The 23880-nt window shown below is 31.4% G+C and overlaps 2 protein-coding genes across 3 annotated transcripts; one reads left to right on the top strand and one right to left on the bottom strand.

The window, feature by feature from the left end:
- Nucleotides 1-1435: 1435 nt before the first annotated feature.
- Nucleotides 1436-16984, bottom strand: ptpn11a (protein tyrosine phosphatase non-receptor type 11a). The gene is made up of 16 exons (XM_051121303.1): nt 16748-16984; nt 15203-15325; nt 13555-13749; nt 13222-13414; nt 12658-12777; nt 10942-11055; nt 10723-10819; nt 10542-10621; nt 10308-10466; nt 8286-8417; nt 8039-8193; nt 6475-6542; nt 6195-6346; nt 4655-4767; nt 3978-4078; nt 1436-3229 (listed from the first exon to the last, which is right to left on the bottom strand). Exons 1-15 carry the CDS (start codon nt 16759-16761, stop codon nt 4009-4011), a joined length of 1785 nt encoding a protein of 594 aa, XP_050977260.1. The 5' UTR covers nt 16762-16984; the 3' UTR covers nt 1436-3229; nt 3978-4008.
- A 1397-nt stretch (nt 16985-18381) lies between these two features.
- On the top strand, nt 18382-23880 carry tmed2 (transmembrane p24 trafficking protein 2). 2 transcript variants are annotated; one of them, XM_051121700.1, is made up of 5 exons: nt 18382-18690; nt 19189-19381; nt 20893-20913; nt 21384-21491; nt 22919-23880. In XM_051121700.1, exons 1-5 carry the CDS (start codon nt 18511-18513, stop codon nt 23041-23043), a joined length of 627 nt encoding a protein of 208 aa, XP_050977657.1. In that variant the 5' UTR covers nt 18382-18510; the 3' UTR covers nt 23044-23880. The 2 variants fall into 2 exon arrangements, with proteins under 2 accessions (XP_050977657.1, XP_050977658.1); XM_051121701.1 differs by lacking the exon at nt 20893-20913 and having other exon boundaries at nt 18384-18690.

Genomic DNA, 23880 nt, shown 5'->3' with positions numbered 1-23880 from the left:
AAAAGCTATATATTCACAAAATAAAAGACAAAAACTTTGCCAACGAAAGTAAAATTATTATTATTATTATTATCATCATTATTAATAATAAAATTGTCAAAACCACAACAAAATAACTACAACTTTACCTGAACTAAAATAAATTATGATAAAAATGTCAAAACCACAAAAAGTTACTAAAACTTTAAACTAATTTTTTAAAATAAATAAATATTATATCATATATGAATGACAAAAATACAATAAAATTAATAAAAACTCAAGAAACTAATAAAAAACCCACAACAAATTACTCAAACTTTAAACAAAAAAATTTAAATGACAAAAACACAAAAAAAATTACTAAAACTTTAAATGAAAAAAAAAAAAAAAGATGGCAATAACACAAAATTATACTAAAACTTAAAGAAACGAATAATGAAAATGGCAAAAACACAAACTACTTCAACTTTAAACTTAATAAATATAATTAAAACGACAAAAAACACAACAAAATTACTAAAACTTTCAAATAAAAACTAAAATGGCAAAAACAACAAAATGACTCAAATTGAGAAAGTAATAAAAAGACAAAAACAAATGAATTACTCAAACTTTAAACAAATATATATATAATTAACCACAACAAAATTACTAAAACTTTAAATAAAAAGCTAATAAAGATGTCAAAAACACAAATTATACTAAAATTGAAAGAAACTAATAATAAAAAAAGACAAAAACACAAATGACCAAACTTAAAAAAAAAGAAAAAAAAAAAAAAAGACAAAAACACAAAATGACTAAAACTAAACCAAAAAAACTAATAAAAATGTCAAAACATAACAAAATTACAAAAACTTTAAACTAAAAAATAAAAAAATAATTTAAAGAAATACTTTGAAAATACTTTAAAAAAATATTTTGAAGTCTAAAATCCAACAGAAAAAAAAAATCCTAAAACTTCAAATCAGTACAAAAAAAAAAAAACAAATAAATATAAATAAATAAAATAAAATAAATCTTACTCAAAATGTTAAAAAACTATAATAGTATAACAGTGATACTAAAATAACATTATTCTAAGATTGCATACTTTTTACTGTACCTTTATTTGCAAATCTGAGCAGTCTGAAATGTTAAAATCTCTTTAAAACTGAGATTATGGTCTTTTTCTTAGGAGACACATCTCGAAAGTGTTGACTGTATATGAGAAACATCTGAAACACCTCGTGTGATTTTTCACATTTAGTTCTTACTTTGCTTATCGCAAGCAGGTTCACCATAAGTCCTTCTTCATGCATTGGTGAGAAACCAACGTACTGCTACATTTCTCCAAACCTGCTGAAGAAACAAACTCATCTACATCTTGGACGAAGCCTGAGGGTGAGAAAAGTTTCAGCAAATTTGCATTCATCAGAATCAGTTGCACAAATAAATAAAGAGGACTCAAGCATGAAGATGTGAGCTTCTTGTTTATTGTTATGAAGGAGTTCATGTTGGTTAATTGCATTGCTAGCCGAACAACACGATCAACCCTATTAGCTTCCGTAAGGCTCACCGTCTGGCACGAGAAGAAATGCTGCTGGGTTAAACATACAGTATATCTTAATGGCAATTACATATGTTTAGTAAGTACATTCTCCTCTACAAGATATTCATGTACAATATACAAGTTTAAAAAATATAGTTTGCATCGAGTTCCACAACCGTTTCGTTCTCTTCACGATGACAAAAATTCACATTAGTTGTTTGGACTGTAATGCTTTCCATGTAGCGAAGAGGACTGGGACTTTTGTTGGTTTCAAAAGGAAAATAATTGGTCACCGACACACACAGTCGTGTGTAATGTTTACAAGAAACAAAAAGCATGGCAGAAACAGAAGACCGGACTTGCTACAAACACGCTCACACACTTCAGGACGATAAACACGCTACAGTATGCCAGATATTTGTCTCAAGGAATCAAGAAAGCAAGAAAGTCAAGGCCAGATAATACAAACGAAACTGTGATCTTAAGACACCTAAGGCTGTGAACAAAGACAACGGTTATGAAGAGAAAGCACTTGCGAAAATGTTAAACGAATTACAAAATACTGCTGATGCTGAACACAACAAGAGTTTGGTTTAGTGAAGCGAGCAAAAACTATAAAAGGCAAAAAAACAACAACAAAAAAAAAAAAAAAATTAGCCAAGTGGCCTGGCAAAAATAATCCAAAAGTCAAGTCTGTCCATCATAGAGGGCCCGAATAACACTTTTCAACCCTTTATTTTATCCACAGCTCTTTACAAGCGAGAAAAATCACCAGGGTTACGAATGTGCAGTCACTCTTGATTTGAAAATTAAGTTCATATGGTGCTTTGACGTAAATAAAAAGTTTCTTTTTTTAAAAAAAGACAGCAAAATCATTATAAAATAACAAGAAACAGACTTCGCAGTCAAGCAAAGCAGCTGCTGGGTGGCCTGATGCAGCAGAACTATAATTCAGTAACACAAACAAGCCAGTGACACGGACGTTGTGTCCCACGGAAAAGTCAGGACGTCGCTCTCGAGGGGGACGAAAAGGCAAACCGAGGGTGTGCTGAAGATCTCCTGCTGTTTGGAGCAAAGTCTTAAGGACGCTGGGCTTCAACTGAAGGCAGAGGATGTGAAAGTGGACTAGAAGAATGATTCCTCTGATCTGACTTTAGCACTAGCACTAAAATGGCACGTCGGGCCTTTTACTGAATGTGGCGGAAGATGAGGTGCATCCCTTCCGTTCGCAAAAGAGGAAAAGGATGCACCTCATTCCTTTCTCTTCTCTTCTGTTCCCAATTATTTTAGTAAAGGCGTATGTGATGATACTGTCCATTTTCTTAAAAGAGATGGAGAAAGAAAACAATGTTAAGAGATGAACGAAAGAGCGTAAGCTTTTCCCACACACGCTAAAAGTAGCCTGAATCGATTTCAGAAAACTCCACACCCAAAAAGACATGATTTTGCAGGGGGCTGTTTTGGGTTTATTCTGTGTAAGGCTTCATGATCGTCACAGTGGTTTCTTAGTGTGGGGTTAAAAGGCTACGTAGCTGGAAGGAGAAATGAAATTCACTCCATCCGCATGTCTCTGAGCTTGTGTGGACCGGTCTCTGGATTTTTTTTTTTCTTCTTTTTTATTTTTTCCTGTATTTTTTTGTCTTTTTTTTGTCTCTCCGTTTAGTCATGGTCACTTCTTAGGTGTTCAAGAGCGTCTGGCAACAACAAAAACAGTTCCTGTCAGGGAATAAAACAAAAGAAAGATCACACACGGTCATTACTGGACTGTACCGAGACACAACAAATACTAACAGCATTTTCAGAGTAGGGGTGTGCGATATATATCATCTGCAATAATCAGTGTTGGGGGTAACGCGAGTTACGTAACAACGTTACTTTTTTCAAGTAACTAGTAAAGTAACGCATTACTTTTGAAATTCTAGGAAAAAGTTACTTTTTAAAATAAGTAACGCCAGTTACTTTTTTCCCCCAGTTACTGATCGACAAGTCTCCTGTCGGTAAACATGATGTTACTGTATTCTAGACTAAATCTAAACATGCATTAATTCATCTCACTCCCAAAAAACAGATTCAGTATTCCTCAATATGAATAAAAACAGTGAAATGCAAACTCATTATATGACCCAACCCTGCAATATAGCATAAATATATCAAAAAATTATTTTTGATTAGTAATATGCATTTGGATAACTTTAAAGGTGACTTTCTCAATATTTAGATTTTTTGCACCCTCAGATTCCAGATTTTTAAATAGTTGTATCTCTTCTAAATACTGTCTTATCCTACCAAACCGTACATCAATGAAATGCTTATTTAGCTTTCAGTTGCTGTATAAATCTCAATTTCAAAAAATTAACCCTTATGATTGGTTTTGTGGTGGGCACATATGTTGAAGCAATAAAGAAACTTGAATCTGGGACTGAATATACTGCGATGTGTCGTGGTGAAGAGCGAGCCGTCGTACCTGTGATTTGGACAGTGCTGGAATCTGAGTCTCATCTGTGACTCTTCTGCTGTTGCATTAGACCCACATTCTCATAGACCCGAGAGCTGTCGTCCCTCATGCTGAAAACACATGGATTCACATCATAACCAGACATCATGGGACAAGTTTCCAATTTACAGCTGGCATGAAATCAAAACTGACCCCATCTTCTTTAATGCATGTTACTGGTCTAACTGTAAACAATTAATCTGTGCATTTCCAAAATATGTTTATTTTATTACACTTCATCCATGTGCATCTGTAGATTTTAATTACAATCCACTTACATGCAACAAACTTTACAGTTTTATTCCTACACATCCAAAATCTATTAAAAAAAAGCCTTAATATGTTACCAAATTAAAGTATTTGGCACCTGGCTTTATCCAGTGTTCAGATTTGTGTTCTGGAAATGTATTCATATTCGTTCTTCGTATTTAAAAACATGTCAGAAAACTTAATCCAAAACTTTTGACTTAATCCGTTTCCATTTCGTTATGCAATGCTCACTTTTCACAATCTGTCCCACATCTCCTTCATACACTGATTTATAAAACAGCTCCTCTCTAAAATGACAAACACACTTATCTACATAATAAATGATTGAAATTGTGTATGTAGTGAGGTTTGGCATGCAAATGCAAGTGTGTTCTCACTCGGCACAGGTTGGTGTTGGTGTGCACGGTGGCAGAGGGCTCTGATCTCCTCCGGTCAGGTCAGATAGAGAGTATTTGATGTTGGTGTACTCGCGTCCTTTAATTTTACTTTTCTGAAAGGGAGTCAAAACAAACAGTCTGTGAGATTAACTCATGCTGGCACTGCAAATCTACACCATTTTGCTCCTCTTTTTATAAAACAAAACAGAAGCTTGAGGGTTTCCCTGCAGTTTTCAACCAAAATAAAAGGTTTAGTGTTTAAAATGAATATATTAAGGTTGTTCTATATAATACCATTATTATTTTATATTACTATGCATTTTTTTAGCTTACAGTGAAACAGTATTATTACAATAGTAACATTTTTTTTATTTTCTATTAATGTAGCAGTAGTAGTAGTAGTAGTAGCAATAATAATAAAACAGTATTTATTATCATTATTTTACAGTCATATTGTTATATAATCAAATTCAAATATAAAGCTAAATTGTGCAGCCCTATACATAACCACAGCAAACATGGAGCTCTTTAAAAAAATAAGTCAAACAACATTTTGCTCTGTTTATAAATCTGTAAAGCTTCAAATTCTTCCTGCATTTTTCAGCCAAAATAAAAGCTCTTTGATTTAATGTTTGAAAATGGATAAATTATATATATATATATATATATATATATATATTTTTTTTTTTTTTTTTTTTTACAGTGCAATAGTATTATTACAATAGTAATCTCTCATTTCATATTATATATTGTAATTTATTTTTTTTTTTACATTTTTTCTGCCAAAATAAAAGCTTTATGGTTTATTGTTCAAAAATGAAGAAATTAAGACAACCTAAATATTTATTTAATTACTATTTTTATTGCTGTCAAGCAATAAATCTCATCCAAAATAAAAAAAGTTTTTGTTTACATAACTTATGCATGTGCTCAGTGTATATTTATTAATGTATATATATATACACACACATGCATGTATATATTTAAGAAAAATATGTTGTTTTTATATTAAAATATTTATATATAATATCACTTATGTGAATATAAATATATACATGTAAATACATATAATATTCTGAAAATATTTACTGCATTTGTATGTATTTATATATATATATATATATATATATAATAAATATACACAGTATACGCAATCGCAATTAATCATTTGACAGCACTAATTATTTTACATTATATCTACATTCTTATTTTTGTTTGTTTATTTACAGTGGAATGGTATTGTAAAATAGTAATATTACAATAGTGATATCTCATTTTGTATTTTATTCTGTAAATATTTATATGTGGTAATAGTAGTAAGCATGGAAATAATTATTATAATTATATTTTAATTATATTACTACATATATTATAATTATACTCATTAATTCCCAGTCTTATTGATATAAAATAAGCCAAAACTGTGCAGCCCTACAAACAATCACAGCTAAATAGCTTCATGTTGGCAACAAATGACATTAGAATTCACACTATCAGTAGAGTGAAATGTCTCTCTTCTGTGAATAAGTGTTGTACACACCTGCTCCTCCTCTATGCGGCGCTGTAGAGTCTCAATATAATGCTGCACGGCCATGTAGATGAAGCGATACTGGGCCTCTGTCTGTACCATTCCTGAACGCTGAGATCGCACCATCTGGATAGTCTTGGGCACGTCGATATCACAGTCCACTCCTGCAAAACACAGACTGCTGGTCAGATCTAGCTTTAAGTAAACTCGCTACGGTGGCCTAGTTTAGGCTGTAGTGCCTAGTAATTAACAAAGAGGATCCACAAGATTAAACTAAATGTAAGGACTTTACCCTTTTCTCTGATGATGTCTATTAAAATATCAATCACGATAAACGTTCCTGTTCGTCCAATCCCAGCACTGCAGGAAAAAGAGAAACGCAAGGTTATAACAAACCAAAATATTTTCTGTCACACTAAAAGTTGAACTAAATGTGTAACTAAAAGAACTAAATGTAAGAAATAAATTGAAGAGAAAGCAGTCAATATGTTCTCTGAATGCACATGTCTAGGAAGCACAATGAGTTGTATTAGAAACAAGTTTGAAAATACAACTTTTAAGTCTTGAAAAATGAGAAAATGATCAAAATGCATTACGTTTATGATTAACACTAACAAATATCTGGGCTCAGAAAAAATAATTTAAAAGGAAAACTTATTTAACCAGGAAGGTCCCCTCTTCTACCAGGGAAAACAAGTTTTTCCATTCCCCAATGACAGATATCTGTTCTTGTTTTAAGCATAAACTCACTTAATTTTGTTCAACTTCTCAGAAAACTAGACTTTGTAACTTCATTTTGCATTTAAATTGATATTAAAGGATGTTTAGATATCTGTATAGGAAAACAAGACAAAAATACTCTGGAAAGAATTCATTTTTTGCAGTGCTTTCAACATTTAATTAGGGCCCTTTGAAATCCGTTTTTCTTTTTCCAAATTCTGTTTTATTTTTTTCAAAATTCCATTTTTCTGGATTCCGTTTTTTTCCATTTTAATTTTTGTGAGACTCTGTTTTTAATGGTTAAATTAAATTGTATTAATCAAAAAGCATGTCTAATTAATTAAAATCATGAAACTTAAACAATTTAACATCAATTTCTTAAAAGTTAAACAAAAATGACATGTTTAGGTCCCAATGAAATGTTTTTTTAATGTGTTTTAGCATGTCTAATTATTTGAATGCATAAAAACAAGATTAATTTATTCTTACAATACCCTTATGAAATGTTTTTTTCTGATTATCAAATGAAGGCAAAAAAACATTATTTAAGTTATCTTCTCATTAATAAAAATAAATTGTATTTTTTGGCAAATAAGGGGATTTACAATTACAATTAAAACAATTAAGAAATATTGTATGATTATTCCTTAAAAAAAAAAAAAAAAAAAAAAAAAAGGTTTTAATAATTTTATTAGTACATTAATTTATTTATTACATAAATTCTGCTGAACAATAATAATGTATTTCTGCGACAATGTCCTCGAGTTTAACTTTTATTTTGACGTTGGCGTGAATACCTTTAAATTTCTGGACGTCTGCACCAATTATTAACATGGAGACACGCAGAACATGCAGGATTCATATTTAAAGTCTTTTTGCAGCTTAATATTTACAAATACTAGTCCATATTGTGATCTGATGACCTACTTTTGATTAATCCATACAAACAAATTCCGTGACATTACGTGTTAAACTGTAAATTCTGTTTTTATTAGTGGATTCTGCGATTCCGGACCATATTTAATACCATGACTTTATGCTTTATTCAAAACTACATTTGTAGTTAATTTGTCCAAGGGTGAATTAATCTGTATTAAGACCCTCAGAAACCATGGTTTTGATTGTGTTCTCATAACCTGCAGTGCACCACGATGGGTCCAGCCCCAGTTATGCTCTCCTGCTTCATTTTGACCTCCTCCAGAAAGTCCAGCACACCACCAGGGTCTCCAGGCACACCGTGGTCAGGCCAGGCGCGGAAATGGTACTGCCACACTGTACGCTCAGTATTACCCTACAATATCAGACAGATCACTAATGTTAGAGAAACATATTTGTTATTATGTTTTGGGGTGTGTTTTGGGACAATTTTGGTTTTAACCTTACCTGTCCAACTTTTGACAGCTTCAGCTCGCGCAGGATGTAATCATGTGCCAAAGTTTCCTTCACGTTCCGCACACGCATGGCTCCGTACTCTTTCAGAGCAGCCACGTCAGGCCAATACTTTACACACTTACTCTGTGGAAGAAAGCACAATGTATCTCAGAATATTTCAGATATTTCACACAAAGGCTGTGATTTATTCAAATAAAAATACGGGCTGCAGGTTCCAGAGCGAAATTTCTAAAAATTTTCCAGAATATTTTGCTTTTTTTTTTTTTTTAAGGATTTTTTGGAAACTTTCAGAAAGTTTTGGAAATTTTACACCCCTTTGCAACCCTAGTTATCAGCAAAAGAGTTTTAAAGTCTCCCAACAGTTTTCCAACAAAATAAAAATGTTATGGTTTAACATTTGAAAATGATTAGAACGTGATTATAATTAATATTTAATTTTACTGTTGTTTTGTGACTACTATTATTATTATTATTATTTTTTCTAATCATATTGATATTTAGTTCTGTAAAATGAGATTTAAAATCAATTTTTTTTTACAGTGAAGTAATATAATTACAATAGTAATATTTCTCATTTTGTATTACACATTGTGCTCTGTCATCGTTTTTTGAACGTCTGTAGTTTTATGCATTTTTATGATCCTTTTAGTTATTTTAGATTATCAAGGTAATGAATTAAAATAGAAATGTTGCCTCGCCAACTAGCTGAAATAAAATAAGTTTTTTTATATATTTATTAAATTTTATCTTATATTTATTATAAATGTATTATTATTTCAGCCATCACCATTTTATTAAAAATAATAAAAATGTTTTTATTGTTTAAAAAAAAAAAAAAATCCAAATTATGCAGCTCTACTTTCAGCAACTAATTTCAAGTTTTGAAAATACATTTCACATTACACAATAATAACTTTAGTACCATTCCTATAGGGCTGGGTGATATGAACAAAAAATGATCACAACATTCTTTTTTTTCAGTTAATATCGCGATATTATCACGATAAATGTCAAATTGTTATTTAAGTTAAGATTTTTGTTCCACTGTGATATTTATAAAAACTAGATGGTTAATTGTGGTTTTAAACTATTCTTTATGGTCAGAACATGACCAACACTCAACGTTTAGGAATTCTTTACACTTTTCCAGTCATTTTTCCTTAACAAAATACATTAATAATAATAATAAAAAAGAAAAAAGAAATACACATTTGATAGTAGCTTGAGTTAGGATGCAGATGTAAATTTATGTTCATTATCAAAATTAGTCACATCTGTAAATATCGTAGCAACCTCATTTGTGAAATGTAATTATTGTGTTTGTTTGTTTTTTTAATTAACCATTGCTCTTCTATATCCATAATATCATCCATAGATCATGATAATAACAGTTAAAACCACAAATATAGCACCTCAATACCATGGTAAAAATGTAATATGGTTCCTAGGTATTTGTGTGAAAAACACCAGTCTAAATACATTTAGTATAAATGCGTAAATGCTACAGCTTAATCACAAATAAATACTGTAATTATATTCCATTACTCCTTCTTCAATACATTTAATAAGTCTACATTTATAAAAATGATCAAATTTGACACAAATACCCACATTTCTGACACAATACCACTGTACAGTTAGTGCTACTAGAGGAAATCTATGGTAATGATGGCGATTTGTAGATTTAAAAGCCTTCTGACTGTATCTCCTGTTTGTCAGCACTGTATCATCTGGCTATAAATAGAGTTATCTGGTGCGCTTCAAATGACTAGCGCTCTTTCATTCTGTCTTTGCCGCATAAACATTATAGCGAACTCTTGTTATCATTTATCAAGGAAATTTATATTGCACGATAATTACTGTTAGCGATCTATCGCCCAGCCCTAATTCCAAATGTATTCTAATACTGTCAAAGTTTGCATATTCAGACATTTCTTTTAGCAATACAAAAAACGGTCCATGAACCAGAATGAAAATGTCTGTAAATGGTCCAACCACTGGAAAACACCTCACCTTTCCTCTTTCCACTTCCTTCGTGGTCATGACGATGACTCGAGAGTTCTCCTGGAACACCATCCTCCAGAAGTCGCTGATGGTGTTTTGCAGACAGCCCTGCGTTGCGATGTAGCTCCTCTTCGACTTGACATTGTTGCTTTTAGTCTCGATATCAGGCTGGGAACCAAAAAAATGTTACTACACTTATAAATATTGAATCATTCTGACAGGACTTGAAAGCACCTTTATTACCATGATGATGTTGGCGTTGATGTAGTCCGAGCCTGGTTCGTTCGTGTCACCGTCGGTCAGCACGACTCGCGTGTGGTCGACTGAGGAGGAGGAAGTACAGAAATAACAATATCAATGGCATGGATGGCTCATGTGGTGCATGTGATTTTGAGAGTTTTGCATGATGGTGATGTTTACTCACAGGGTAGAATGTTCTTATATCTGTTCTTGTTTTTGTTTTCTGGCCGTTGGCCCTCCTTGCGACTGTAGAGTAGTTTACACTCCTGCTGCTGAAGCGTCTGTGGACACAGAATTAAAAATGATTGTCTGAACGCAACCCTTTATGCTGCACATATTGATTGATCAGCTGAACTGATCATTGGTCAATCTGGCACTAAACTGAATGCTGATTGGCTCTTACCTCAAACTCCTCCCAGAATCCCTGCTTGACCTTATCTGTGGTCTCTGCCAGCTTGCTGAGCTCTCGTACCCGACTTTCGATCTCTGCTGCATTGATGCGGGTAGTGTTCAGAGGCTGCAAGAAACATAACACTGCATTAGAAAACTCTTGTGCCAGGAATAATCTTGTTCAGTTCATCTCAACTAAGTGTTTAGGGATGTCAAATGTACAAAGTACATATACACTAGGGTTGAAATGTTTAGGGTCCGTAAGATTTTTTTAAAACAAGTTTCTTCTGCTCAACAAGGCTGTAATTATTGAATTAAAAATACAGTAAAAACAGTAATATTGTGAAATATTATCATCAATTAAAATAACTCATTTCTATTTGAATACACATTAAAATGTAATTTATTCCTGTGATGCAAAGCTGAATTTTAATGCATCCTTTCTGATTAAAAGTATTAATTTTTTTAAGAAAAAGGGAAAAAAATTACTCATTTGATTAAAAATACAGTAAAAACAGCAACATTGTGAAATATTAACATCAATTAAAATAAACAATTTCTATTTGAATACACATTAAAATGCATTTTATTCCTGTGAGGCAAAGCTGAATTTTAATGCATTGCTTCAGAATAAAAGTATTCATTTCTTAAAGAAAAAAAAAAACCCTTACTGACCCAAATTCATTTAGCATACAATTTTGTGATTCATAAGTGCATGATTACTTAAATAGGGCCCTATGATTTCCACAATGCGGAAAACGGCGACAGAATCATCCAGTCATAAAAACGGAATTTACTGTATAACGCGGAATGTCACGGAATTTGTCAAAGTTTGGATGAATTAATCAAAAGTAGGTCATTACACTTAAATCAAATCGTGATATGGACTAGTATCTCTAAATATTAAGCAAAAAGGCTATTTAAATATGAATCATTCATGTTCTGCGTGTCTCTGTGTGTGTGAATGGCGCAGACGCGTGGTTTCGTTTACTAACATTACACACAGACTGAAGTGCGTGTGACACTCGCAGTGATTTCAGTGTCTGCCGTCTCGCCAAATGAGGACATAAATACATGAACAATATTTCCAGAACTGTTTCTTCATGAGCATTTTACCGTTTTTTTTTTTTAGAGAAACTATCATCATGTTATATACACAGAAATGTAGAGGTATTCACGGCAACCAGTCAAATTAAAAGTTTGGTTTAACTTGAAGACATATATTACTGCTACCACTATTACTAAAATTGTTAAAACTTTAAGGAATAATCACACATTATTTATTTCATGTTTAAATTTTAATAGTAACTTAGTTTGCCAAAAAATAAAGTTTAATTTTAATTTGATTAAAAGATAATTAAAATATTGTATGATAATAAAATACTGAATATTAAAATATTGTAAAAATAAACTTTAAGAAATTAAGTTGTTTTTATGCATCCAAATAATTAGATATGCTTAAACAGAATTTGGTAACGATAAAACAGAAGGTGAGGAAAAAAAAAAAAATTTCCAAGGCCCTAATTTTTGTTAAACTTTTAATAAATTGATGTTGAATTGTATACGGTTCATAATTTTAATTAATTAGACATGCTTTTTGATTAATAAAATGTAATTTAAATTAAAATGGAAAAAACAGAATCCAGAAAAATGAAAAGTGGAATTTGGGAAAAAATCAAAATTCATTTTCAATTTCATAGGGCCCTACTTAAAATGGTCAATCACACACCTGTTTGAGCTGCAGGACTGTCCCCAGTGTTTCCACCATAGGGTTTTTCTTGTAATGCTCCACCAGGTCCGTGAGTGAGTCAAATTTCTCCCCACCACCGACATCATACTTCAGATCATGCTGATAAAACGATAATAGAAATAATAGCCCACTTACATAACACAACACAGATAAACAGCCTTTTTATTACTGTGATTTGGAACTAAATAAACCAATTGACTATTCAAACAGCTTTCTAAATTTAGACCAAGAACAATTTAATAACACATACAAAAAACATGAATGCATTTTAACTTTAATATCTAAAGCACTACAGATAAATAAATTAATAAAAATACATGCATGCATATACATTTAATTATTTTTTACTTGTTTATCAGTGCTTCTTTAGAGCAGATGAATGTAGAAACAACTACCTGAAGCGTCTTTTCATTTAATAAACAAGTATAATATATTTTTATATCTTTTTACTAAGTGACTAGTTGGTTGTTTAACACCTAGTTAACCATCCTAACCCCTTTCTAATTTAAAAGAAAACTTGTACATCATCCATTTGAATTTTACCTGGCATCGTATCATGACATGTGTGACTTTGGGTTTGCCGTCGCTGGTGTCCGTCTTGTCATCTCCGGTCCGTACGGACAGCACAAAATCTCCCGGGTGACTCTGACTTTCTCTCACCAGGAAACTTCCATTCTTGCCCTTCTCCGTTAACAGCTTCTCAGCCTCACGACCAGACAGGTGACCATGAAACCATCTTGCAAAAAATAAAGGACAATGTAACAAATAAAGGAAGGTGTTCGGGTTCAGACGCCAATAAAAAGGCCTATAAAACACAACTATTGGCTCATGTTGTCACGGAAGGACAGACAGATAATGAGCTATGCTCGCGCTCACCTCTCAGAAGTGGGATCGGCACAGTTGAGCGGGTATTTCAGCTCAATGACGTCTCCGTTTTTCTCTTTCAGCTGTCCGTGATGTTCCATGTAATACTGCACCAGCTCAGCCAGAGTGGCAAACTTCTCTCCACCGTACAGGTCGTAATAGTCTCCCGTGTTTTGGATCTTAATGTGGGTGACGGCGCCATTTCGCCTAGAGAAGAGAGGAGATTCAATTCAGAGCGGATAAAACTTCAGTTTATAATAGCAGACCTGTACATAACTGTAACATTGCCATACGTGAACGTGGACCACAAAACCAGTCATAAGGGTTTTAAACTGACATTTATACATCATCTGAAAGCTAAATAATTAACTTTCCCATTGATGTATGGTTTGTTAGGACAGGACAATATTTGGCCAGTACACAGATATTTGAAAATCTGGAATCTGAGGGTGCAAAAAAAAACCAACAACAAAATCATTGTAAAAAATACATTGTATGGGTCAAAATGATCGATTTTTCTTTTATGTCAAAAATCATTAGGATATTAAGTAAAGATCATGTTCCATGAAGAAATTTAGTAAATTTCCTACTTTAAATATACTAAAACTTCATTTTTGATTAGTAATATGCATTGCTAAGAACTTAATTTGACAACTTTAAAGGTGATTTTCTCAATATTTTGATTTTTTGCACCCTCAGATTCCAGATATTCAGAGAGTTTATCAAATATTGTCCTATCCTAACAAACCATACATCAATGGAAAGCTGTATAAGATGCAAAAATCTCAAATTCAAAAAATTGACATTTATGACTGGTTTTGTGGTCCAGGGTAACAAATGAAGTTCTTAGCAATGCTAATTATGAATCAAAAATTAAGTTTTTATATATTTACGGTAGGAAATTTACAAAATATCTTCATGGAACATAATCTTTACTTAATATCCTAATGATTTTTGGCATAAATAAAAAAAAAAAATCAATAATTTTTACCCATACAATGTATTTTTGGCTGTTGCTACAAATACACCCAACGCTACTAAAGACTGGTTTTGTGGTCCAGGGTCACATATAATATGAACCATTATGAATGGTTTAACAACTTATTATATGTAATTTTACTTTAAACCACTGTCAAATGCATGGTTTTGCAAGTAAAACTTTTAATTTTCATTTGATATTTTTGACATCATGCATTTATGACAAGCCTCCACAAGCTTTCACGTTTGTGGTTGCCAGATGTTCTGCCGGTGGGTGCGCTCCTTCCATGAATTTACTGAGTAATCAATGTTAAAATGTTCTAAAGGGGTTTTAATTTAAGGGTTTCAAATGCTTAATGAATTCATTACTCAAAAGTTGTTTGTGACTTGTGAAGAGAAACACATAGATGGGGAATACATTAAGCTACCAAGTGTAGGTAGACAGCTAACAGTCATAAACACTGACATTAACACATGAATTTCTGCCCTTTTTAAACTTCAAGTGTAAGTTTTTTCACATTTTAAATTTAGCAGGATATTTTACAGTGTAGTTAAGTGCATAATATATATATATACATATACACACATATATACATTATATATATATATATATTTTTTTTTTTTTTTTCAATTAACACTTGTTATACTCAGTCTAAATCCTGATTTAGCCATCCTCTCTCACCTGACAGAGAGCGTAAAGTCTCCAGGGTTGCTTTTGCTGGGACGGGCCAAGAAACTGCCGTCCACACCACGAGTGAGGAGAAGGTTCTCCGCCTCCACTCCAGTGATGTTGGGGTGGAACCACCTAAATACACAAACACCATCAACAAATCATTACATGAAATAGCTAATTATGCTTCACACAACAAGCAAAACACCAATAAGTGGACAGTATACATGAAACTATCATAAGAAATGCAGAAATGTCAGTAAATAATAAAAAATACAATATGAAAGAAGATTCAGAATCAAAGGCCAAAGACGCAGCTTGTTTTTAGCATGTTAAATATGGAGAGATCTGTTATTTTAGTATCAGAGATACTACTACAGTTGTTATTATCATTTTGATAATTATTTTTGATATTATTTTAATACGTTTTAACTTTTATATTTCTAATTTTTAATTTTATCTAATGTTTTAGTGTTTTTGTGTGTTTTTTAATTTTTAGTACTTTTGTTAATAAATAATATTTTTCATAATTTTTCATAATATTGTTAAACTAATTTTTTTAAATAATTATTTACATATCTCTAGGTAGTATATTTTATATTTTCTGTTCTGTTTTTATTTAAATTTAAGTTACAGTTTTAGTAATTTTATGGTTTTTATATTTTTTTAAATGTCTTTATAGTTTTTTTTATTAATTCTTTTTACAGTTTTAGTCTTTTTAGTACATCAACTTGTACTATTTTAGTACATCAAACTACATTAAAATGAGCTTTATATTTATCTTATTTCAAGTAACAAACTTTAGTTTTAGATAACTATAATAACTTTAACGAATACTGGAACAAAATTCTGCATTATATACCTTTGTGTATGTGCGTATGTATACATAGTGACAACAAAAGTATTTCCAACAATTACATTGTGCCATTATGCATGTCACAAATGCTGAATTTGCTAAATCTTAACTTTTTGTCAAATGTTTTTCTCAAGTGATGCTTGCTTGGACAGTTTGCTTCTATTGCAATGACATTAACACTGCTTATGTGATGAATTATTAAGGCATATCTAGTCATTTTCTCTCTACAAAACAGTATTAACAGAAGCTGGCCAGATGCATGAACTACAATAAGCAAATAAATACAAATTCACACCACACTGCTGTCAGGTCATATTTCAAAACACAGTGTCATTTTCATGTTGATGATCCCTATCTGTGGTCAAATTTACAATGTGACCTGTCAATCATCGTCAGCTGATATGAAACATGATCATTAATCAAGCTTTTAATGTGTTAACACAAGTGAATTCAAAGTAATTCCTCATTAGACCGACTCTTGTAGACTCAAAACATGTCCAGTCTCGCCCTGTTGGGTTTAAATCATTAAACTGCCTGACATTTAAATGAAACACGCTCATTTTCGCACTTTACACACTTAAAACACTTAAAACAAACATTCGTTTTATTTATCATGAAAACAGGATACCCCAAAGTGACGAGAAATGCTAAATAAAGGAGAAATTAAGACCATATTGGGTTTGTTTTTGCTTGTTTCTCACCTTCGGGATGTCATCGCTCCCTCAGTCTGTTTACTGCAATTTCACTCGCTTTCCGGGTAAAAACTCCGTTTAAATCGACAGTCCCGTGTTCAGCGCCTCATACGGCAGCGGATCCCGCTCGGTTTGGGTTCGGACAGACGGACATGAGTGATTAAAATGATGGGAAAGAGCGACCGGGAGCGCTAGGCCGCGGCGGCGGAGAGTTTTCTGGAGTCGATTGGAAAAACGTCACCAGAGCTGCGACACACAGAGCGCGACGCGCCGCACTGACGCGCCCTCTAGAGGCGGAATGCAAGAACAACAAGACAAAAATGTTCGGATTTTATTTTTTGTTTCATTTTATTTTTAAGCTTTATTTTTATTTTAAGTTATTCTTAAGTTAAAACACGTTTTAATATAAATAAATTATTTAAATTATTTAAAAATATTAAAATTGAAACGATCAAGTGAACATAAGAGAAGAAATACATCATATGTTGTTTAAAATAGTTTTATTGGAAATAATGCCATTAAAATATTACTATTAATTAATATTAACTAATTAATATTAAAACTGAAACATGACTGTATAAGAAGCTACTATAAAAAAATACACAAAAATTACAAATCTATTGATTTATGTGCAGTCATTAAAATATTAAATTAAAATATATCATTGAAATCAATAAATAAATATTTATTTTACTACAGTTATCAAATATAAATTAAACATTTTTAACACAAAAGCCAAACCAAAATAGTTTGTAAAATGTAATAATAAAATAAATAGTTTCTGTACTTTTAAACACACAATTTAAATCGATGTTTTTGTAAAACCTTGCATTTGTGGATATAATATTCTGCTATTTATATTACATACATTTAATAATATTGAATTAAAATATTATATTGAAATAAATAAATAAACACAATATTTCACTACCATTACCAAAGAAAAACAAAATATTTTTAACAAAAAAAGCCAAATCAAACCAAAAATAATTCTGTGTAAATGTAAAATATAAAATAAATTGTTTCTGAAATTTTTATTGTAAAACCTTGTATTTATTTTGCATTTGTGAATAAAATATTCCATGTTGTCTGTAATACCTACATTTATAATAATGTTAAATAAATGAATAAATAAATTTTAACTACCGTTATCAAAGAATAAAAAATTAACCTCCAAACACACACTTCAAAAGCCAAATCACACCAAAATAATTCTGTATAAATTTAACAAGGGACTTTCAAACATACAATTCAAATCAATATTTTTGTAAAATGTTTTTATTTTGCATTTGTGGATAAAATATTCCATGTGGTCTGTAATACGATACGTTTATGATCATATAAAATTACAAATAAATAAATAATATTTAACTACCGTTATCAAAGAAAAAAAAACATTTGTAACTTTCAAACACACAATTCAAAAGCCAAATCACACCAAAATAATTCCGTATACATTTAATAATACAATAAATCGTTTCTGTACTTTCAAACACACAATTCAAATCAATGTTTCTGTAACACCTTTTAATATTTACAGGATAAATCGGGTGACCAATCTGTTAGTGACAACTGTTCCACTCCTTTTTTTTTCCAAACGCGAACTACGTCCGAGGCCGTCGCCTTTTTGTCCCTTCAGGCGACTCGTCTAAACCTTGACGTGGCATCGTCAGTAGCGCAGCTAGCGCTTGTCAGTCTCCGCCTTTATCGCTCCAGTGCGGCGTAAAGTCTCTTTTATGGGTTTTATCCTCCACTAATACAGTGCACCAAACATGTTTACGTTTTCGGAACTCGTCGTGCTCCTCTGCGCGCTGTCCTACACGGCGAGCGGCTATTTTGTGAGCATCGACGCTCACGCCGAGGAGTGTTTCTATGAGCGCGTGAACTCGGGCACCAAAATGGGCCTGATGTTTGAGGTCGCCGAGGGAGGATTTCTAGACATCGACGTGGAGGTGGGCATCAAAATACACGTTTTATATTAACAAATGTCATTAATAATGAACTATAGCCCGTGATCAGGCGCTGTAGGAAGTTTGCAGGTGTCGCTGTCTGCTTACAGCAGATGGTGGATGAAGCCGGAAGTGAATTGCTGTTTGTTAGAGATTATTAATGCTTACATACTAGATTATGCATAATCTTAATGTATTGTATTGTGTGTATTGATAACGTTTAGAAGGCTCAAGGTGAATGTAAGTGTAGTCTGGTTTTGTTTGGTCTTACTGTGCATCAACCAGATGGATGTTAAATATAAATACTGTGGTATTACCATGGTGTTTTTGTCTTGGTGTCATTTATAATTCAATAGTTTGCTTAGAACTTTAGGTATTCTTGAAGCATCTTATATATATGCAAGCACACATCGATATTAACTATTAATTGCGTTTGGGTTTTTGTGAAGGTGTATGCACCTGTCACCTGTCAGTACCTAATATGTTGTTTGTCCCGGACAGATAACAGGTCCGGACGGGAAGCAGATCTATAAAGGAGACCGCGAGTCCAGCGGCAAGTATTCTGTAGCCGCCCATATGGACGGAACCTACAAGTTCTGCTTCAGCAACAAGATGTCCACCATGACCCCTAAGATCGTGATGTTCACCATCGACATCGGCGAGGCACCCAAAGGACAGGACATGGAGACGGAGGGTGAGAGCTTAAACCGACGCAGGGTTTTGTAAAAATGTTTTTTGTAGCGTGCTCGCTTTTGTGCCATATGGCAGGGTTCTCACGGTCTCAGAAAACCAGGAAGCTTTCAGGCCACTGGACGAGTCATGAGCAATAAAACATTTGTGGAAATTTCTTTAATGAACGTCAGGTTTTCTGAGCAGTTCTAAAATATTTTAATTGCTTTGAAATTTGCTTATTTCTATATATCAGGGCTGTTATAGTCAGCTAAGACCAAAAATATATATGAGTCCACAAAATCCACAAAAGAAATGTGGATTTTATGTCCCTAAAAATATAAGTAAGGTTTTTGGAGAATAAAATGTTAATGTTTTGTAGAATTAACGTTACGTCGTCATTCAGTGTAACATAATATTTATGTAAAAATTCAAACTTAATATTTATGTAAAAATTCAAACTGCATGCTTATTCTGACTTGTACATATTAAAATATATAAAAGAATAAGGGAGCGTATTAAATTTTATTGTGTTTTAAATGAGTAAAACATTTTTACTGACAAATGGGTAAAACCTAGGATGGTGGCACATATTTAATATGTAGAATTACAACTAATTAGTATTTGAGGTTAAAGTAATTTGACTTTTAATATGTCATACATTGATTTTTGTTGTAAATATGCCTGACAAGATTGTCACACTGAATGACATTTTTGTAAGTGTCTTCTGTAAATTAGGGAAAAATGTATGGTATTTACTTTTTACTTAGAAAAAGAAAAAGAAAAATACAATTAAATTAATTAATGTTTTTGTAAAAAGAATTTAAAGCAGTATTGCACTTATTGTTTTTATGTTAAACCGTTTTTTGTCTTTGACCCATATATGTAAAAAAAATAAGTGGAAACTGAAACTGAAATAAATTTAAAAAACATTAAATAATTTTAAATTATTTAAATAATTTTTGTGTAACTAAAATAACTAAGACTAAAAAAAAACTATAGACATGAAAAAATTAAACTAACAAAATTGCTAAAACTTTTAACTAAAATGAAAATGAAAGATATAAAATTAAAAGCAAATTCATAAAAAAAAATTAAATTGATTTTGGATTCGCATGCTGCATATGCAGAAATCTTTGTGTTGATTTAATTTAGTAAATTGCTAATGATTTATTTCCTTTTATCAATAAATAAAACTGACATGAGATAAATAAAACTAAAAACTATATTGACATATTTACCCAAAAAAACTAATTAAACTATCAGAATTACTTTAACTAAAATTACAGTTGTAAATGAAAAATATAAATATAATCAATTATTTAAAATAAATGGAAACTATAATTGTATCTGAATGCTAAAATACATTTTTATATTTCTAGGTTTTTCTGTTTTTTTTATTCTATATTATTAATATTAATAATAATTTTATATTTTTCAAGTAATTATACAATGCTGAAATTATGAATCCATTTTTTTTTTTTTTTTTTTTTTTTTTTTTTTTTTGCTTCTAACGTGGCTTTTTTCCCTATTCAGGAGGTGGTGACAGCTGGGATGGTAGGAATAGACTGTACAGTAGATCAATCTAACATCTGTTGAGGTTTAAACTTAAATCTAACAACATCTGCACTTGCACCTGAGCTCATAAAATTGCTGTATAATGGTGTGTTGAACCCTAAAGAGAGTATGGTGTGGATTTTGTTTTACAGATATAACATTAATGTTTGTGTTTTATCTTAGAAGAGGGTTTTTTTGACATTCTCATTTGCCTGTTTTGCACTGTAGGCCATTCTGGAATTTATCGTTTATGCTTTAAAAACAGATGTGTTTTTATTAATGTAACAAAAAACTAAAGCTGTTTATGACCTGTAAACTCTTGCATGTGTGTTTAAGGTGTTCCCAATTGGTTCCAAACTTTTATACTGATGTTTGTAAAAATTGGAGATGTTGTATATGCATGCTTCATATGCAGAAATGTTTGCGTTGATATAATCGTCATGAGTTAATTGCTATTCATTTATTTCCAGCTCATCAGAATAAGCTGGAGGAGATGATCAACGAGCTGGCGGTTGCCATGACGGCAGTCAAACATGAGCAGGAATACATGGAGGTCCGAGAGAGAATACACCGCGCAAGTAAGTCGTCATACGTAATCACGTAACCACCGTTGTTTTTTAAGCAATCATTATTTTGCAGGGTTTTTAAAATAATAAACCCATCAAAAATATGCATTTTAATTTTGACATGACATGAACCCAGCTAAAAACGTTTAAATGGACTTTGAGTTATTATTATTATTACATGAACCCAGCTGCATTAAACTAACACAATTGCTAAAACTTTTAACTAAAATTAAAAAATGAAAAATACAAAAATAAAAACAAATTCATAATTTGTAAAAACTATAATAGTATTTCAATTTTTGGTTTTGTATTACCATGCTGCATATGCAGAACTTTTTGTTGACATAATTGAGTAAATTGTTAATAATTTATTTCCTGTTTATCAATAACTAAAACTGACATGAAAATTATATAAAAAAATAAACTATAGACATATTTTTAAAAAAAATTAACAAAATTACTTTAAAATAAAATGAATAAAATTACTAGCTCAAATTCAAATGAAAAATCTAAAAATAAAAATCAATCATTCAAAATAATTGTATTTCAATTTTATATTTGTAAAGTAATTGACATTGCATGAATCCAGCTATAATATGCATTTTAAATGGCCTGTGGATATTTTTTATTACATTTTGACATGACATGAACCCAGCTGTTTAAATGGACTTTGTATTATTATTATTATTATTATTATTATTGTTGTTATTTTAACTTTTGACTATACATTAACCCAGCTATAATATGCATGTGTAAGTTGCCTTTTAATAATAATAATATAATAATATAATATATATATTTTTATTATTATAGTTTTGACATGACATGAAACTAGCTGTAATATGCATTTTTAAATCACCTTTGGATAATAATAATAATGATGATGATGATGATAATAATAATAATAATAATTACTATTATTTATTATTATTTTTATTTTTATTATTATTTTAATTTTGACATGACATGAACCCAGCTTTAATATATTAGCATGTTTAAATGTTTTTTGTTTTTTTGTTTTTTTTAATTTTGCCATTACGTGAATCTAGCTCCAATATGCATGTTTAAATGGCCTGTAAATAATTGTATTTTTGCATTTTGACATGACATGAACACATCCATATTTAAAATGGCATTTATTATTTGTTGTTATTTTTGTTGTTATAAATATTCCCTTTTTTATTTTTGACAAGGCATGAACCCAGCAAAAATATACTTGTTAAAATGCCCATTTACTTGTCATGCACAAATATTTGTATGTTTAAATGGACTTTGGAAATATTTATTTAATTAAATTTGTTTTTTTTTATTTTGGCATATATATATATATATATATAAAAATTGACTTTGAATTATTATTGTTATTTTAATTATTTATTTTTTACATTTTTAACCTGTGTATATTAAACTTGCTGTCTAATTTTGTCTCCGTCCTCTAGTCAATGACAACACAAACAGCAGGGTGGTGCTGTGGTCCTTTTTCGAGGCTCTAGTGCTGGTGGCCATGACCCTCGGACAGATTTACTACCTGAAGAGATTCTTTGAAGTGCGGAGAGTCGTATAAAATCCTGTCTGTGTTCCACAACATAAACACATCGAGTCCGTGATTTACCAGTTTTATGAATTGGATGTCCAATTCAACAGAGATGGGAAGAACTTGGTTGTTTGCTAGTCCACCAATCTTTGTTTTGATTTCATTTGCCCCAGTTGTAGATCTACTCATTGTTTGTTTTGGTTAAGGGTGTGATTTTTGAATGAATTAATTGATTTTGTTTTAGCCCGACTTGATTTTGAACAGCCATCTTTTTATTTAAATTTTTTTTTGGTTGGCGTTTCTTCTCCAGTACTGTTACAATTGCGCATTACTATGAGAATGACGTAAAGGTGATGTTGTGGTGTTGCCCCAGTATAAGAACGTGGTTTAGGATTGTATTGAAATAGCATGATGTAATTAAATCATAACATGAATGATGTTGTGAGCGAATGGCGAGTCAGAGCTATTGACGTAAACCGCGAACACATTTCATGTAATTTTCACTGCTCATTGTCGCATTTAGTTATGCCAACAACCTCCACGGCACATATTTAAACCTGATGCTGGTAAAGCGGTAAAATGACTGCTTGGTTACTTTTGCAGATGTTCTGGTGTGTTTTTTAAATGTTTAGGCAGGGTAGGCCCAATTTCTTTTTCTTCTCTATCTCCAGTCTCTACACACGGGAAGTACTTTATGTAGTTTTGTACCATTTTTGTTGTCTAAAGCAACTCTTACATTAAAGAAAATGCAAAATAATTTGGCTAAGACTACTGGTGAACTGATGATAAAACTGTAAACCTCTGAAGTTCAATAAATATGTATGTCAAATATGGATTTGATTTAATAAACATGAAACGTTCTTAAAA

Source organism: Labeo rohita, chromosome 10, assembly GCF_022985175.1.
Source record: "Labeo rohita strain BAU-BD-2019 chromosome 10, IGBB_LRoh.1.0, whole genome shotgun sequence".
Classification (NCBI taxonomy): domain Eukaryota; kingdom Metazoa; phylum Chordata; class Actinopteri; order Cypriniformes; family Cyprinidae; genus Labeo; species Labeo rohita.
The sequence above is the reverse complement of the archived record's forward strand: the minus strand, read 5'-3'. Positions and strand labels throughout refer to the sequence as shown.

What these genes read in the sequence shown, in the direction of transcription:
- tmed2 (XM_051121700.1), top strand. Translation starts at nt 18,511, where the DNA reads ATGTTTACGTTTTCGGAACTCGTCGTGCTCCTCTGCGCGCTGTCCTAC. An exon ending in TTCTAGACATCGACGTGGAG is followed by an intron (nt 18,691 to 19,188) that starts GTGGGCATCAAA and finishes TGTCCCGGACAG; the next exon opens with ATAACAGGTCCGGACGGGAA. An exon ending in AGGTGGTGACAGCTGGGATG is followed by an intron (nt 20,914 to 21,383) that starts GTAGGAATAGAC and finishes ATTTATTTCCAG; the next exon opens with CTCATCAGAATAAGCTGGAG.
- ptpn11a (XM_051121303.1), bottom strand. An exon ending in GACTTTACGCTCTCTGTCAG is followed by an intron (nt 13,750 to 15,202) that starts GTGAGAGAGGAT and finishes TCTCTTCTCTAG; the next exon opens with GCGAAATGGCGCCGTCACCC. An exon ending in TCAACGCCAACATCATCATG is followed by an intron (nt 10,467 to 10,541) that starts GTAATAAAGGTG and finishes TTTGGTTCCCAG; the next exon opens with CCTGATATCGAGACTAAAAG.